This window comes from Rutilus rutilus, assembly GCF_951802725.1.
Source record: "Rutilus rutilus genome assembly, chromosome: 5".
NCBI classification, from domain to species: Eukaryota; Metazoa; Chordata; class Actinopteri; order Cypriniformes; family Leuciscidae; genus Rutilus; species Rutilus rutilus.
In genome coordinates this window covers 8,801,386-8,819,263 of record NC_140213.1, presented here as the reverse complement: position 1 = coordinate 8,819,263, position 17,878 = coordinate 8,801,386, and the positions used below count along the sequence as shown (strand labels likewise).

General features: G+C 38.2%; 1 protein-coding gene across 9 annotated transcripts in view; it reads left to right on the top strand.

The window, feature by feature from the left end:
- The window catches only part of trip12 (thyroid hormone receptor interactor 12), a 58,584-nt gene extending 40,969 nt beyond the window's left edge, over nt 1-17,615 (top strand). For 5 of the 9 annotated variants that reach the window (XM_084408800.1, XM_084408797.1, XM_084408793.1 and 2 more), the window contains 20 exons: nt 1,924-2,098; nt 7,457-7,598; nt 7,851-8,042; nt 8,574-8,725; nt 8,945-9,102; nt 9,185-9,258; nt 9,601-9,800; nt 9,959-10,086; nt 10,205-10,356; nt 10,761-10,903; nt 10,984-11,140; nt 11,256-11,354; nt 12,140-12,254; nt 12,418-12,572; nt 13,516-13,680; nt 13,827-13,991; nt 14,084-14,197; nt 16,085-16,179; nt 16,728-16,831; nt 16,950-17,615. In XM_084408800.1, coding sequence (XP_084264926.1) covers nt 1,924-2,098; nt 7,457-7,598; nt 7,851-8,042; nt 8,574-8,725; nt 8,945-9,102; nt 9,185-9,258; nt 9,601-9,800; nt 9,959-10,086; nt 10,205-10,356; nt 10,761-10,903; nt 10,984-11,140; nt 11,256-11,354; nt 12,140-12,254; nt 12,418-12,572; nt 13,516-13,680; nt 13,827-13,991; nt 14,084-14,197; nt 16,085-16,179; nt 16,728-16,831; nt 16,950-17,146 — 2,882 coding nt within the window. In that variant the 3' untranslated portion in view covers nt 17,147-17,615. Of the gene's footprint in view, nt 1-1,923; nt 2,099-7,456; nt 7,599-7,850; nt 8,043-8,573; nt 8,726-8,944; nt 9,103-9,184; nt 9,259-9,600; nt 9,801-9,958; nt 10,087-10,204; nt 10,357-10,760; nt 10,904-10,983; nt 11,141-11,255; nt 11,355-12,139; nt 12,255-12,414; nt 12,573-13,515; nt 13,681-13,826; nt 13,992-14,083; nt 14,198-16,084; nt 16,180-16,727; nt 16,832-16,949 lie in introns of all 9 variants that reach the window. The other 4 variants (XM_084408798.1, XM_084408796.1, XM_084408792.1 and 1 more) reach the window with 1 other exon arrangement.
- Nucleotides 17,616-17,878: the final 263 nt, after the last annotated feature.

The window sequence follows — 17,878 nt, the reverse complement described above, 5'->3', positions numbered from 1 at the left end:
AAGTAAAATGTGGCTTCAGCAACCAAGTGCATGAACTCTTATCCATTTTCGCTTGGAATGCATCTCAAACTACCTCCTGAAGTGGTTTGAGTGATTGGACTTAAAACCGTCTTGAAAGCGTGGTATCGGATAGCTATCTAATCAGAGAAAACACATGAAGTGACCAAGTGTAAATGGGCCCTTTGTAACTTTTTATTTTTGTTTCATCAAAATGAACAATTTATATAAGTACATCATGAAGCCATCTTCCAGTCCATGTTTTTTGCCTTACCCTAAATTACAATGGTAAGCCTATTATAGTTTATATTTAGGAGTTGTTGGGACAGATTTCCCGGGAAACTGCATACGTTCATCATTCGTCCATGTGTTACTTTATATCCCTAAATAAACGAAAGAAGGTCAGGCAACTACTGTAAGCAGTGGAAGTAGCTTGAAGCCACAGCATCTAAACCTTGTACTGAAAAGAGTTTGCAAGCAAAAAGGCATTACAACAGTACTTGTAATAAAACATGAGTCAACATAGTTAGCATAGCATCACATTTGCAATAAAACAATGTCTATGTTGCTAATTTCTAAACCAGTTGCTAGAGTTGGGAACCGAGAATCAGTTCTTATCCAGAACCGTCAATGTTTTTGAAAAATACCGGAACAGTGCGAAATTCCTAAGGTTTTTTAAGGTTTTAAACTGTTTTGGTGCGATGTGTGGGCGAAGTGCTGGAAAGCTTATCCTTTAATAGCGATGTCTCACCTCATGAATATTAAAATAGTAATGAATGCACTGAAAAGCCCTCGCGCTACTCGTATACGTTTTGCGTCAGATATCAACGCAGAGAGAGTATAAAGACAGTAGAGCTGCACGAGTAATCTTTGAAAGATCTCGATCTCGATTCAAACACCCCTGCGATCTTATTCCTAAATAACAAAAACTTCACATCGGAACATTCAAATCTGTTTGTGCTGTCGCTGACCCAGAGAGAGCAGTTGTCAATATATATGAAACGGCTTTACTTAGTCTTTTCAACCACACAGTATCGATATTTCTGTTACAAATATTCAAATGATCACAGAAGTTAATAGATAAGTTTATAGTTAAGTTTATAGTTAGAGTATAAACACTAATGTCTATGGTAGCAACCAAAATAGAGTAAATCACCTTTTGAAAGTCGCTTCAAATAACGAGTGTATTGATTTACATCTGATGCTTCAAAACATTCATAAAGACGACTGTTAAAGCTGCAGTCCGTAACTTTTTTTGTGTTCAGAATTTACAAGATTTATATAATGAGCGAGTACATCATGTATGTCTTTTTTCAAACTGTGTTTTTGTCTTATCCTGAATCACTACGGTAAGCCTGTAATAAGCGTTTATACTCGGACTACTTTACACCGGTCAGGTCAGCCTGAATGATTATCAATCATTGTCTAATGTCAATGTTACCAACTTTTGTAACATTATTTTAAAAACAATTAATTTCAGCTAGTCAAAACGCGATATACAAGCTACTTGCATGTTAAGACATTTTTCGGATATCCATCTTTCCTTATTTGGAGAGTTTTGATTTTGATAGTGACATTAACACTGATAGGGTGATTATCTGTAACCGTTGGTACAGCGGTTGGTGCATCTCAAGCCATCAGATTTATCCGTGCAGAATAGTAAAGCTGAAGACAACTCTCATAATTACCAAAACAATGTTTCGCTGCAAGTAACTTGAAGTTGTATGCTCAACTGCTAGACGGCCAAAAGTTTCGTAGTGTAGCTTTAATGCAATGACATTCATACAGTTTAAAGTGCCTTGTGGGTTTAGCAAATTTTTGGCATCATGTTTTGTTTTGAGTGTTGTGAATGATGTTCAGTACATCATTACACATCCATCATTACACATGAACTTTAATCTGGTCATTATAATATCTCCTCCACAGCTAAGAGTCCGACAACCACACAATCCCCCAAGTCCTCTTTCCTGGCCAGTTTGAATCCCAAGACCTGGGGCAAGCTGGGGACTCAAACAAACAGCGCCAACTCAGAGCCCTCACGCACTGCAGGGGTCAGTGGTCTGGCACGAGTGCCGCCTAAGGATTCTGTTTCAAACAACAGGTAAAGCTACAGGTTTTATTCGTGTTCTGATTATAATTGTTTTTAATTGTATTGTTCAGGATTGCTTGTGGATTGGGGTGCGGTGGGGTGGGGGTGTCGTGAATGAGCTGATTGATAACCGATATTTGCAGCTCATTGTTTCTAATAAATAAACTGTTATACTGTGTTTTAAATAGGGTTGTTATGATACACATAACAACGGTTCAAATTATTCACGGTTCGGTTTATATCACGGTTTTAGGGTCGAGGTTTCGGTACGATTCGGTATGTGCTATGTTCAGGGAAAAAAGGACTACTGTCAAATAAAAATAAAGAAAATAAGAACAAATAATCTAACTACAAGAAACAGCACAAATAAATACAATAGAGCAAAGATACAAATAAAATAAACTGTTTTTCAGGTAGGTCTAACATTAGTTTTCAGGTACAGAAATTGTACAATAACATTGCATATTTGACTGTAAAAATTAAAGATTAATCCTTATTAAAGTTACAAAAGCTATTCAATCTAGAGCAGTGAGTGTTTTCCTTGTCTTTTGTTGTTTGATTAACATTAAAAACATTATTAGCCAGGAATATTAGTCTACTGTCACTTTAAGGTATAAAGCACAGATCTAGTACATACTGATACACATGCCTCGACTTAACCAACTATGTCTGCTAGGATAATTCAAGCGCAAGACTTGAAAGAGGACTCAGTATTTACATGCTGTCTAAAACACGGGTTTGTGCGCTTCAGATTTATTTATTTGCCCTTGATTTAACCAGATAAAACTTTGAGATTTAAAAATTTATTTTACAGATGAGTGCACACACACAATCTTCTCACAGCACTAGTGAGTTCTCATTCGAGTCTTCTGGCTCTTAAATGTTTAAATTGGCAAGGCTTAAATGAGTTTAGTTTGAACAAAGATTAACTGCGTTGCAAGTGTGTGCCGAACCGTGGGTGGAGAACGGTATGGTTTGATTTATTTTTATTTTTATTTTATTTTTATTTTTTAAATGAGAACCGTTACACCCCTATGATACACATTCATATATAAGCTACCATTAATGTATAAGCTATCAGACATTATAAATGTCTTTGTCGCTTTTGATCAATTTAAGGTGTTTATAGTTTTTATTTCTTTAAAGTGCCCCATTATGCTTTGAATATTACCTTTAATGGAGTGTAAGATAGCAGTTTGCGAATGTAAAAGGTCTGCAGAGTTTTAAAGATCAACATGCATGACAAATAAAGTTGTCTCCTAGAAAACGGTTATGAACTGCCGAAAGAAGTCGTCAGTAATGCCAGTTTCACTTCCGTAATATATCTAGTAGGTTTGTAACACATTTGCATAATGCCAGTCTATGGTTTTCATTGGCTGCCCACCAACTGGTGTTCAATTTGTTAGCTATTTTTTATTTAGTCTTAAGCAGGGTGCACACTGTTCGATTTTGGCCACGATTTGGCTGTCTGAGACAAATTTAGCAAATCCTAAAAAATCCTCTGATCCTAGGCTAAAATCTGAAGTCTTTGATCGTTAGTTTGACATGATCACCGACAGCCGATTAATGACCATTGCGATCAAATTTAACCTCCAATGAATTTCTGGCAGTGTCAGAAGATTTGACTCATAGTCCTTCAGTGTGACTTCTCCTACAACAACCGTCAAATTGTCTTCGTTTTTCAAGACAAGCCATGAACAAAATTAACGTTAAATTTCTTTGTAGTCACCATTTCAAACCCGGGTGTAATGCAGCTCACATCACCAAACTTGTCATTGGTTGTAAAACTCCGGATGAGTTTTCTTGCCTGCGTCAGTTTGTAAAGCGTCTTGAATGTCGTACAGTCTGACATTAATGACAACCGAGATCTTACAGTGTGACATGGCTTACAGCGAGGATCATGTTCGTACAGTCTGACAAGGAAACATCCTAATGGACTATAATAAATCGCACATTGTGCACCCGGCTTTAGTCCTGTGTCAAATGTACTTTTTAGTTTTTGTTATTTATTCAACCTTGCCCTGTTTTTGTTCAGTCAAGTTTTAGTCAACTAAGTTTGGGAATTTTAGTGTAGATTTAGTCTCTGAAAAGTCACATTTTCGTCATGCTGCATAATGGTTAAGCTGATAATGACAACTATTTTGCTTAAAATTATAATCGCAACGATTGTCATTTCAGAATAATTTTTTTACATTTCATCAGAATTATTGCACTTCCATCGATAAGAGAACTCATATGCATGGTTTATTTGACGTCATCTAGTTTCCTAATTTATCATATTAACACACTCTCTCTACATTATGGTAAAACTGGTAAAACAAGAAACTTATTTCAAAAATTTTAATTCACAGAATTCAAGAACACAGACTAGCTGAATGACATTTTCATTTAAAGGGTTAGTTCAGCCAAAAATGAAAATTCTGCCATCAATTGCTCAGCTTCATGTCATTCCAAACCTGTAAGACATTCGTTCATCTTCAGAAGACAAATTAAGATATTTTTGATGAAATTTGACAGCTTTCTGTCCCTCCATTGACTTGCCTACGCAACTACCACTTTCAAGCCCCAGAAAGGTAGTAAAGACATTAAGGAAGCCATATGACTCCAGTGGTTTAACATTTTATAAAGCGGCGTGAGAGCTTTGTTTCTTTATTTGTTAGCTTTCACCACTTAATTAACAAAATATTAATCTCCAACATGCGTTCAAGCAACACAACGTCTGATCATAAAAATTATCTGCAAGGTCACAAAGCTCAAAGTCTACAGGTATTTTATTTAACAGAATCCTCTTTTCAAGAACTACAACGAACGGCTCGTTTGGACTACAACATGATTTTTCCGGATCTTATGAAGTCATAATGTTACTCATTTAAATAATCCCCACCCACGGAATACGCAAAAAGGGGACGCGGCCTGTCAAAGAGACACTATTTTTTCCACAATGTTTCCAAAACTCAGTTGTTTGACCTTCCTATGGCTGATGAACTTTAATTGGTTTATTTTATTTTAAACTCTCTTCCTGAACATTGTAACTGCAACATTTATCTGAACGCTGCACATTTTATGGAGAACAGCTTGTTTTCTGTTGCTTTTGTAAGCTTTCACTTTTGTAAGACTGTTCACCGCTCCATAGGAAAATTAACCTTGGTTTTGTAATCGATTACTGTATTTGTATTACCTTCGTTTTCCGACAAATATCACGTGGGTGGGTAACATCTATAATGTATAAGAAAATTACAAAAAGCATATCACTCAAACGTCCTGTGAAATCCATGCTAGCTAAGTCTGTGCATGAAATCTCTTGTTCGTTAACATAGTCAGGGTCTGAATCTGGCTCGAATTGGTTTGAAATTGATGCCATCCTCAATATTTACACTAGAGAAGAACTCACAGTTATGGAGGGGTGGTTATGAATGTGCGCTAAGCCCTGCCAATCACAACACACTGGGCCAGCTAACCAATCACAGCACATTTCAGATTTCGGAAGCAGGGGTGTCATCAATCGGCATGTTCGAGCCAGACTGTGGAGAGAGGTGCTTTAGTAATGTAAAGCGTTTTTTTGTTTGTTTTTTTAACAATCAAGCATGAAAACATATTCTAGCACACCCCCAAAACAAAATCGAGACTTTGTAAAGGGGCATAATAGGACCCCTTTAAAACATAACCACCAAGATGGACATTTTGACAAAATTGTGTGTATTTGACCGTTCAGGCACAATAAACCTAGAAAGAGAACACAATTCGGTACTCCGCACTGACAGGCGGCAAGCGCATGCACAGAAATGCACAGCCAGCCAGAATTTAGTTCTTTTTTGTTGTATACTGCACTTTTAATAACTCTATTTAGTAATAACAAGCATATCATACTTTTTATTTTGTCATTCATCCATGTTTCTTAATTGCTTCTCCCGGTCCTTGGAACTTATATAAGATGGCAGGTGAGAAGTTCGCTTTCGCTGTTTAATTCATTGACATCATGTGCGCAACATTTATATCCTCGTGAAAATAATGCATTGCAACTTTATTTTATTTAGGGATAACTAAAATTAGATTATTCTAATCTATTTTTGTGAGACCTGTTAATTTTTGCGATTATTTTGTGGCAAAAATGACATATTATGCAGGATCGCAAAAAAGCAATATTTTGTTGATTTTGCGTTTATCAGGGGACTGATATTAGAGCAAAAATCGTACTGACCCCAAACAGTGTAATGTGGGATATACCCTTGAAGTATTTTTTTTAAACAATAGTCGCTTTCCGACCGGAGGAACCTTTTCACAGTTCCTAGAACTATTGGCTAAAGTACCCGTATGTTCCTGTGGTGCGAACAACACGCCGACTAGGAACGACTTTAGTTCTAGGAACTCCATTTGGAGGAACTAATTTAGCTCCTACTTCAGAGTAGGGTCTAAACCAGCACTATAGGAACTACCCGTGACGTTAGTGTACGCTGATGACCGAACGCACGCAAAACACCAGCACCTGCCATTTTTAAAACAGCTATATGTAAACACACAGATTATAGCCTATCTATTTACTCCAGAAACTAGATACAAACATGGAAAACAGTGATAGATGGGCCTCTAAACCTTTATGCTGAAGAGAAAATCCAACGCAACTTTGAGGGGACCAAGCCAAACATGATTATGTATTTCTGCTCAGCTAGCAACACTGAACATCATCCACATGGCATAGGCTAATAACTTTTTTTTCATATACTGTGTACTTTCTATAACAATTCTATGTAATAACATGTTAAACAGTACTGTTAGACAGATCGCTAACTAAAGAACACAGAGAATGCGAGCATTGTTTGCTCTGGCGTTCTCAGCGCCGCCAAAATAAAGGTCCGTCGCTCCGTCAAAATAAAAGTCGCCGTGCTTGCGTCACTCCCTTACCCCTCCTATCAGTTCCTATGGCCACTTGGCCGGTGCGAACGCAAACAGCAAAACCGAGTTTGGGGGAGAGTAGTTCATAGAACTGTTTAGAAGTGGACAGTTCCTAGAACTAAGTTCCTGTAACTACTTGGTCAGAAAGCGGCTATTCATTGCTCAAGTTTGCAAACAATTGTTCATGTCAGAAGAAATTATAAGCAAAAATTGGCAGATGCATGTGATGTAAACAGTGCTTGGTTATCTAACAGCTGTATAAAACATTAAATAAAATATTCAGTGAAAAATGGCAATCAACTATTGAATTACTGTAATGCATAAAGTACAGATAACCGTAAACGTGTAATAAATGCATAGATAAATGCACAAGTCATGTAGTTAGTCTGTCACTGCCGTTCTTTGGTCTCTTGGTTAAACGGTTTAGTTTTGACGAGTTCTTTTGGCATCTGTAGTTAAATGTTTTTGTTCACTTTTCAGGGATAAGATAAAGGCTTGGATAAAGGAACAAGCCAGTAAGTTTGTGGAGCGTTACTTTAATTCTGAAAGCGTGGATGGAAGCAACCCTGCCCTGAATGTCCTGCAAAGACTCTGCAATGCCACAGAACAGTTGAACTTGCAGGTAACCCTTGGACACGAACTTAACATTTGTAGCCATTATAAAGCAGTTAATATGCCAGTTCTGTCATGCTGCTGAAGGCATTTTATTACCACTGAAACAATTTGCAAGTGATAACTATTTATTATGCTTTATCACTTTTTAATGTGTACAGTTTAGAAAGAAATACACGTTTGTTTGGTTTTGTGTCATCCAATGTGTCATCCAATGGAAATGATTCATTCTCTGATAAAACTGTTTTCATGTGTGTTCCAGGTTGACAGTGGTGTAGAGTGTCTAGACGAGATAAGCAATATTGTATCTGAATCGGACGTGTCCTCCTTCGAGATCCAGCACAGTGGGCTTGTGAAGCAGCTGTTGTTGTATCTGACATCAAATAGTGAACGGGACACTGTCAGTAGAGATGAGAGAATCAAGAGGTTCCTGCATGTGTTCTTCGGCTGCCCGGTTAGTCAGACAGTCAACTGCTGTGTGTTTTTTATTTGTTTGTTTTTTTGTCTTTATTGGATAGGACAGTCCTATGCTCTAGTGTCTCAGGAGTTGCAGCTGATTTGGGTCTTTGGAGAGGAAGTCTCTCTCTCCAACCCTACAGGCCCTGACAACTGCTGTGATGTTTACACTTGAAAAGACAAACACAGCTTCCTGTCTTTCACATTGCAGATTTCCCTTGCTTTCCTCCAAATACCATCAATGCAATTACTACTAGCTGGCACAGCTTAGCATAAAAAAGCATTCCTGACACAATTTATTTACACACATGGGTCTTACAGAAATATTGAATGCTTTTATACACTGGCTGTTTCAGTATGAATGTTAATTATATAAGGAGAGACAGCAAGACAGCTAGGTTTTTTAACAGTGCTAAGGTGTTACTTTTCTTTGAGCGCTGAATGTATTTGACACATTAATTGGGCTAAAGTTTTATTTTTATAGTTGTCACTGGTGTAATCAGTGTGATTCATTGTTTATGTGATTCAGATACCAGGGCAGGAACCTCTGGGGCGTTTGGACCCAACAGAGAATGGCCCACTGCTATCTCTGGTGCACAAGATGAACAACTGCCTTAGTCAGATGGAACAGTTTCCTGTTAAAGTGCATGATTTTCCCAGTGGGAATGGTAATGGAAGCAGGTAATGCTCGACTTATCTTCTCTGATGTTCTTGTTGCTGTAAATAAATCCAGATACAATTAATTATTTGTAACAAAAAAAAAGAGTTTGGCTTTTGTGCAAAAAAAGTTGCTTTAAAACTGTTGATTTAAAAAGATTAAAATGGTATACTTATATATATATATAAAAAAAAAAAAAAATTATATATAACATGCTAATTGTTATTCTTTTGTGTTTGCAGGGGTTCACAAGCCCTTAAGTTCTTTAACACCCATCAGCTGAAGTGCCAGCTGCAGAGACACCCAGACTGCACCAATGTCAAGCAGTGGAAGGGTGGGCCGGTCAAAATTGACCCCTTGGCTCTGGTACAGGCCATCGAGAGATACCTCGTAGTTAGAGGTATAAACACAAGAATGTGAACATGATGTTCTCTGGTTTCTGAGTTCTCAGATAAAATGTTTGATTTTTGCTGTCTCCACAGGGTATGGAAGGATCAGGGAGGAGGATGAAGACAGTGATGATGATGGTTCCGATGATGAGATTGATGAATCTTTGGTGAGGAAGTTTTTTCTTCTTCCATGAATTTCTTCCTTGTAGTCTGTGTACTGAGTATAGTATGCAGTTATTTTGCATATAATAATCAGATGGCCTACTAAATTTATTGTAAATGGCAAATTTTTGCAGAGCATGGAAAATATTTTTCCACACAATTTTCATTTGCGATTTTTAAATTGGGTACATTAAAAGTAACATTGTGCAGACTATACTGTATAGTATTCTTATAGTATTCCATTTTGAACTTGGCCATAGTGTACACTACTGAAAGTGTCCTAGAAGACTAGTGAAGTGTTCTCTTTCTCCAAATTAATATTGTGGATTTCTAACTGTTTTCCAAAGGCTGCCCAGTTCTTGAATTCTGGGAGTGTACGTCACAGGCTACAGTTCTACATAGGAGAGCACCTGCTGCCATACAACATGACTGTTTATCAGGCCGTCAGGCAGTTCAGCTTACAGGCCGAGGAGGAGAGAGAGAGCACAGATGATGAAGCAAACCCTCTGGGACGTGCTGGCATCTGGACCAAAACACACACTATATGGTACACAATTTGTATGCCATTCTCTCACAAACTACACATTGAGTAATTTATTGGGCCAATTCCATTAAAACGGTATGTCTGTTACCCTGTTTTTGCCCTTTCTTGTATTCAAAGTGTATGTTAATATGTATATCTGTGTGTGTGTGTGGATATTACAGGTATAAGCCAGTAAGAGAGGATGAGGAGGGCTGTAAAGACGCTGTTGGAGGGAAGAGGGGTCGTGCACAAACGGCTCCCACTAAAACATCCCCTCGAAATGCCAAAAAACAAGACGAACTGTGGCATGGTAGGAAACGTGTGAAGTTTACCAATAACCTACAAACGACAAAATGTGCTGGAATTTAATATGGAACTGCACTGGAATTTGTCTTTATTCAGACTATGGAGTTTTTGTGTGTTTTCAGAGGGTGTGTGTCCTAGTGTGACAAACGCATTAGAGTCATACCTCATTTGTGGTCCTCCAGAGGGCATCACTTTTGATGACCCTTCCATGGAGGTGATTCTGCTGCTGAGGGTCTTGCACTCCATCAGTAGATACTGGTTCTTCCTGTACAACGTGAGTACCTCTGTGTTTGAGAACACTTCCATAAGTACTAAAGCACAGAGTTACAATAACAATACACACTCTGGCAGTGTGATTCTCATATATTACCCCAGAAACAAAACAAAAAATGTTTGTCATAAAAAAATAAAGCTTGTTTTTGCCCATTATGATTTATAAAAATATATATAAATAAATATATGAAATGTTATAAATTGGATTTATTTTTATGTATTTCAATTGCTATTTTTAATTATTTATTGTAATTAAGTACTTTGATAATCATTATTACAGTAGTTTAATTGCTGTAATTACATTCATTACATCAGGTGCATTACAATATCTTAAAGAAATATATATATAAAAAAAATTCTGTTTACTGTTTTACCTTCTTATCCTTTTATCTCTCTTTGTCCCAGAATGCTGCATGTAAGGAGATCATTCCCACTGGTGAGTTTATTAACAGTAAACTGACAGCAAAGGCCAACAGACAGTTGCAGGATCCACTGGTCATCATGACAGGAAACATCCCAACCTGGCTCACTGAGCTCGGCAAGACATGGTACTGCAAATTCTTTTTTTCTTATTTTTTCAGTCTCTCTTGTTCTGTACCGTTTACACTTCTAATCTTCTCTCCTCTAGTCCGTTCTTCTTCCCATTTGACACACGGCAGATGCTCTTCTACGTGACTGCGTTTGACCGTGATCGTGCCATGCAACGTCTGCTTGACACCAACCCTGAGATTAACCAGTCTGACTCACAAGACAGCCGTGTTGCTCCACGCCTTGACAGGAAGAAGGTTGCCTTAAAATTCCTGTTTAAGCATTTCATGCTGTAATTGTTCCAAATTTTCCATAGCTGTAGTGTTTTCACTAGTATCTAACTTTCTCTTTCTCTTTGTTTTGTTTGTGTAGAGAACGATAAACCGTGATGAGCTCCTGAAGCAAGCGGAGTCAGTAATGCAAGATCTCGGGAGTTCCAGAGCCATGCTGGAAATTCAATATGAGAATGAGGTATGCATGACTGACGATTAGGCTAGAAACATAATTTCTAAAAATACGGACACAAATTCTTGGCCAGTCCATTTCAAACATATTGTTTGTACACATACATTACAGTAACAAACATTAGCGCCAAGAGGGCCTTTAAATTCTGCAGATGTGTTGTTATTCTGGTAGCTTGCTATAAACAAGCTGATAGTTCAACTTGTTCAGCAAGGTTCTATTCATGCTACTACTCTGCAATGACAGTAGTACACGAAAGAGAAAACTGATTATTATGCAAATACCGATACCGCTTTGGCACCCAGTCAGAATGCAGTGTACCTGACCTGTCATCAAAATCATTTCAATACATTTAGAATGCAAAATCCTTCTGTGAAATCAAACTTGTGGAGCTAGCAGCAGTTGTGCTCATGTACTTGTGTATGTTTCTACCCTAAAACATCCATCAGTCACATGTCCCAAAGGTTTTGTTTGCAATATATATATGTATATCTGACTAGTTTTATTGTGATCAGTTTAGTTCTTGTGTAATTAGTTTAGTTTTATTCTGAACCACACAAAAAACACCCACATCTGATTTTGCATAACCAATCCTAATCACATTTACATATAGTTTTAGATTTGATAAAAAAAATAATTGCCCCAACTGAAAGACCCAGACCCAATGAGTGTGCTTGTAAAATAACAGAGCCAACAGTCGATTTATAAAAACAAGTGTGTCCGTTTCTGCTTGGAGTCCACTTTTCTGTCAGTGTTGTTTGATCTGTTATGTCTGTCTTCTCTCTGTCTCTCAGGTGGGAACAGGTCTCGGTCCTACGCAAGAGTTCTATGCTCTGGTGTCTCAGGAGTTGCAGAGGGCTGATTTGGGTCTTTGGAGAGGAGAGGAAGTCTCTCTCTCCAACCCTAAAGGTAACTGTCATGTATTTGTCAAAATAAATGTGAGCCCTGTTTCCAGTGTAATGCAAATAGCATTTTACTGCTGTTCACTAAGTTTGTTTTTTCTCTGTTTGTCCTGCCTCACTCTCTCACTCTCTCATTCTCTCTCCCACACACACACTCTGTCTTGGAGCAGGGAGTCAGGAGGGTACCAAGTATATGTTCAGTTCCAGGGGTTTGTTTGCTGTACCGTTTGGACGAACTACCAAACCAGCTCACATCGCCAAGATCAAAATGAAGTTTCGTTTTCTTGGGAAACTGATGGCTAAAGCGATCATGGACTTCAGATTGGTATGTTTACTCTAGTTGTGAACGTTTTCCAGAATCTCTGTATGAAAGATACGTTACTAGATCTTGATGCTGGGAACAAATTTTCTGGTTTGAATGCACACCAGGGCCAGAACGCCAGTTTTATTTTAGTATAATTGAGATATTGTTTTTATTATAAGTGTTTTCAATCGATTAAAAAAAATTAGCTAATTAATCACACATTTTTCTTTAATTAATCGCACCCAACATTAAAGTTTTTCATATTTTAAGTTGTAATAATTTCACATTTAATCTCCAAATTAATGTAGAAACAACATACAGTAGCCTATATTTTAAATATTTGTTTAATGGCATCTTTTTTTGGTCAGTATCACCGATACCAATACTACTACTGGTGTCTCTATGAAATTGATTTCTTCTCAATTTTAGCCATTAATTACAGGCATTCAGCATTACAGTATAATTAAAAGCTATTAATTTGAACATTTATTTGGCTTTTAAAAAAATATAACTATTAATTTAAGTGAATTTAAACAATCTTCACATAAACCCATTCAAATAAATGCCGCATTTACCTGTGCTATTCAATATATCGGGACTCAATTTTGTCTATTGGCCTATTCAGACTGGTTCAGACTTTTACTTGCCCTTTCAAAATGCTCAAAAAGTTTTTAGTTTTAGTACATCAAGTTGTGTACATCATGCTGGAATAAAATATATTTTTAATTTTATTTCAGGTTACGTTCATAACGTAATGAAAATGGTTACTTTTTGAAGTTTTAGTAAATTATAACAACCCTCATTCACACAGAAGGCTCTTTTAGGCAGTTTTACACAATCAAAGTGTGAACGTGGCAACTGTCTGTATGAACTATTTAATTTTGTGTGTTTTACCCCAGACACAACAAATGAATGTTTTATTGTATAATTTTGTTAATTGATGTGGGTTTTTTTTTGTCTCCAGTTGGACTTGCCTCTAGGTTTGCCATTCTATAAGTGGATGCTGAGGCATGAGTCCTCCATCAGCTCTCATGACCTAGTTAACATTGATCCTGGTGTCGCCAAATCCATCCAGCACTTGGAGGACATCATCCGCCAGAAGAAGAGAATAGAGCAGGACAGATCACATGTGAGCTCTGACCCCTAACCTCTACATAAACACAACCATTCAAAGACATGAAACGCACACTTCAGTGACACTTACAAATGACATTTCTAAAAACCAACAGACATCTGCAATGTTCTTTGTTTATTGTATCTGTCTGTATTTGTTAGACGCGGGAGACCCTGCAGCAGGCCTTGGAGAGTCTCAACATGAACGGCTGCTCGGTGGAAGATCTGGGGCTGGACTTCACTCTGCCTGGATTCCCAAACATAGAGTTGAAAAAAGGGGGCAAAGACGTGCCAGTCACCATTCACAACCTGGAGGAATACCTCAGAGTAGGGGACCGGATAACATGACACGTCACATTATTTGTGTAGTCTGAATGAACCGCTCTAACTTCATAGCCTCTTGCTCCATCTGTCTGTAGTTGGTGGTCTACTGGACACTCAATGAGGGCGTCTCCCGGCAGTTTGAGTCGTTTAGGGAAGGATTTGAGTCTGTCTTTCCTCTGCAACACCTGCAGTACTTTTATCCTGAAGAGGTCAGTGCTTTCACTTCTATTCAGTAGTTCACTTTAAGAGACAAGCACTGAAGGTGCTAACCTATCTATTTTAAAGGGGTCATGAATTGAGAAATACAATTTTCCCTGATCTTTTGACATATAAGAGGTACTATATAAAACATTAAAATGTCTAAAACATACAAATGTCCTCTTAAACCAAAAACAGAGGAAACCAAGCTGCCAAAATGACCTAGATATTGACCTAACAGTAATGCAGCAATATTTAAGAAAGCGTGATGATTCTAATGTCTAATCTGCGATTGTTTTGCAGTCAGACATTATTTGTCACCAAAATCGTTTACAATCAAGTAAATCAAGCCAGTGACAAAATGGTTACACAAAACTTCACACTGTGCTTTTTAATAACATAGAAAACATTTGTTATTTATAGGGATGCACCGATACCACTTTTTCCAGAACAAGTCCGATACCGATACTTTCAACTTTGGTACTGCCGAAACTGATACCTGTATTTTCATTGCATTTTGAATTTTTTTTGAATATTGAGTAGAGAAACCAAAAGAAAATGAATCATATTAGTTGGCCTAATTTGTTTAGCAAATCTATATTTCCTTCAGTTGTTTTCATGCTTAATTAAGGCCTGCTAAAATGTATGAGTTTCTGTTAATTTCACTGTTCCTTCTATTTGATTATATTTCATCTTTCATTTACTAGAATAGCGCATATTTAGGGCAGCTCCAGCAGGGCTCAGTGCTGAGGATTGGGTCAGCGGTTCAAATGTTTAGATACCAGTGAAATATCATAATTATCTATTCCAATTTTGATTCCATAAAACTACTAGCCTAATAAATGTAAATTTCACCAAGATGGGCATTTTTACTTAATTTTATGTTATTTCGTCCCTGAAAGATAATTCAATTGAGTATTCGTGCTCTGTCTGAGACAGCAGCAAACACTGATACGCGGTTTTCGGGGCGCGCACTTCGGTTCATGAAAATTCTTGACCTGGGAATGTCCTGTAATAATGTAGGGAACCACTCGCTATACATAAATCACGTTAACCGTTCATGTTTTACTTGCATGTACAATTTAGTTTTAATCCAAATGTCACGTGTGCTGAGTGAATGATCAGCAATCGAGCATTCAACATAAGGTTCTCTCTCTCTCTCTCTCTCTACCGTCAGTTATCGTTATAGTTTCTTGGCCATTGACATTCGGCCGAATTACAAACTTACCACTTATGTCTGTGAAAAGGGGATGTGCGCTCGTGTTACTATGTTGTTTGATATTCCACTAATTAGATGCATTTACTTCATAGAAAGCCTTCTTTCCCACCCCATTATACCCTGTCGTCAGTGTTTCTTTGTCTGGACACAAACACTGCACACATGCTGCGTGGTATCAGTTGTTGGTATCATTATACCAACGGTGAGTATGAGTACACAATCGCAGTATCGGTGCATCCCTTGTTATTTAAATAGATTAAATTATATACAGAAAGCACTCAAAGAATGCTCCCTTTATAATCGCCGGAGGTGTCGATCACTTCAGCAGCGCAAGCTCTCACCAAAACTCGCATTATAATCAACGCTGTCTACACTGCACAAATCTCTTATTTACATCATGTTTGTGCTGTGTTAGTTATAATGAAAGCATTTGGAAGAGTGCAGAAATCATGTTGCAATGGTGAGGTCATTGCATTCGTGCGCTCGACAGACGTATGAAACGGGAATGGTTCTAGATATGTTATCAACAACACTTTTAAAAATTTAATCTTGGCAGCTGTAAGGTTTCAAAAGTGTTCCAGTCAAAGCAGTGGGCATCGCCATTTAAAGAGTTCAAATCTGAGGGCTGAAATCAGGGTGGAAATGGCCTTTATTTCTTATGTGTGCTCTCCCTTTACAGCTGGATCAGTTGTTATGTGGCAGCAAGTCAGAGTCCTGGGATGTGAAGACACTAATGGAGTGCTGCAGACCAGACCACGGCTACACACACGACAGGTATATAATCACACCGGCGTGCTCATACTGCAATACTTTTGCCCAGATTTACAGTCTGGAGGAGTCGGCGCTAGTTGCATAGTCTGAGCCAGTCGGAGCTGACAAATTTAGCAGGAAATCACAGTGTGATAGACAAAGACTTTGATTTTCTCTAGCTTCAGAATCCAGTTAAAGGATATCAAACACGTTTAATATTTTGAGTCTGTTTTAGAACACAATTTGTTTTTACTTGTCATGCATCTTCTAGCCTGTAGCCATCCTCAGTCATGCACGAGTGCCAGTTTTTCCTCTGTAACCATTTACTAAGTGTGTGATGCATTGTTTTAAAATCTATTCAGATTTGTAACATTACTGGTGTGAATCTAGAGACAAAACAATGGCACTGACATTTTAGTCTGAAGCCTTGTCTGTGAAACCGGGCCAGTGTATTCCATCCTTCATAACAAAACCAGTAGATGCGTAATCACAACTTGCATTACAATCAGACAAACGGTAATTAACATCCCTGGCTGTATGAATGACAGAACTTTTGTTGTGTTTGTCTGTAGCCGTGCAGTGCGGTTCCTGTTTGAGGTGCTGAGCAGTTTTGATGCGGAGCAGCAGAGACTTTTCCTGCAGTTTGTCACAGGGAGCCCCAGACTTCCTGTCGGAGGTGCGCAACAGTTTCAATCATTGGGGTTTGGTGTGATTTTTGTGGTCACAACTGCGGAGGATCAGCTTTCAGAGAGATGTTCTCAGATAACGCGGCCTCTGTCTTTGCTTCCTTTCAGGATTCCGGAGTTTGAACCCTCCCCTCACCATCGTTCGGAAGACGTTCGAGTCGACGGAGAACCCAGACGACTTCCTCCCGTCGGTGATGACGTGTGTGAACTACCTGAAACTGCCGGATTACTCCAGCATCGAGATCATGCGCGAGAAACTGTTGATTGCTGCGCGCGAGGGCCAGCAGTCTTTCCATCTGTCTTGATCTCACCTCCTGCACCCTCACACTCAAAATGGCCTTCAATCAACTCACTGCAGAACCACACAAATCGTGACTTCTTCCTTTAGAGTTGCTCTTCCTATTTCATTTCCCCCCTTTTCATTTCTTTTTTTTTTTTTTTTTAACACCCACATTGAGGCAAAATATGTACAGCCTACTTGTTTAAAGAAAAGCAGCTTGCAGAAACTAAACAATAGAACATAAGAGACTTCCTTTTGACTCCTAAACAGGAGGGAAAGGGTGTTATGCGACTCATCAGATTTCAAAAAAAGAAAAAAGCATTTTTTAAAGAAATGTTTAAAAAAAATAAAACACTTCAGAGCAGATTATTAAAATATATCAGTAGTTGAGAGATGTTCAATCTGAAAAAAAGAGGAGAAAAACCTGGGTGACATTTTAAATCTTGCGTTGCTGTCTGATGTATCAAGAATAAAGGGATGTTTTTTTTTCTCTACTGGTGAATGACATCTTCACTGTGTGTTCCTGTTGGGGAGGGGGCATTCATCAAGCCGCCGAGGGTTCCTATAGCTCCAAAGATCATTTGTACAGACAAACATTTGCAGATTTTGCTTATTCGACACATTTGATAGAATAGCTGTGTGCTCTCCTGCCCAGTTCCCCCTCTGTTCTGTACTATACCCCCGGAGTCTTGTTGCGTTTTGGTTCCATTTCATTTATTTCTCTTTTTCCTCTTGTGTTACTTTTTCCCCTCCTTTT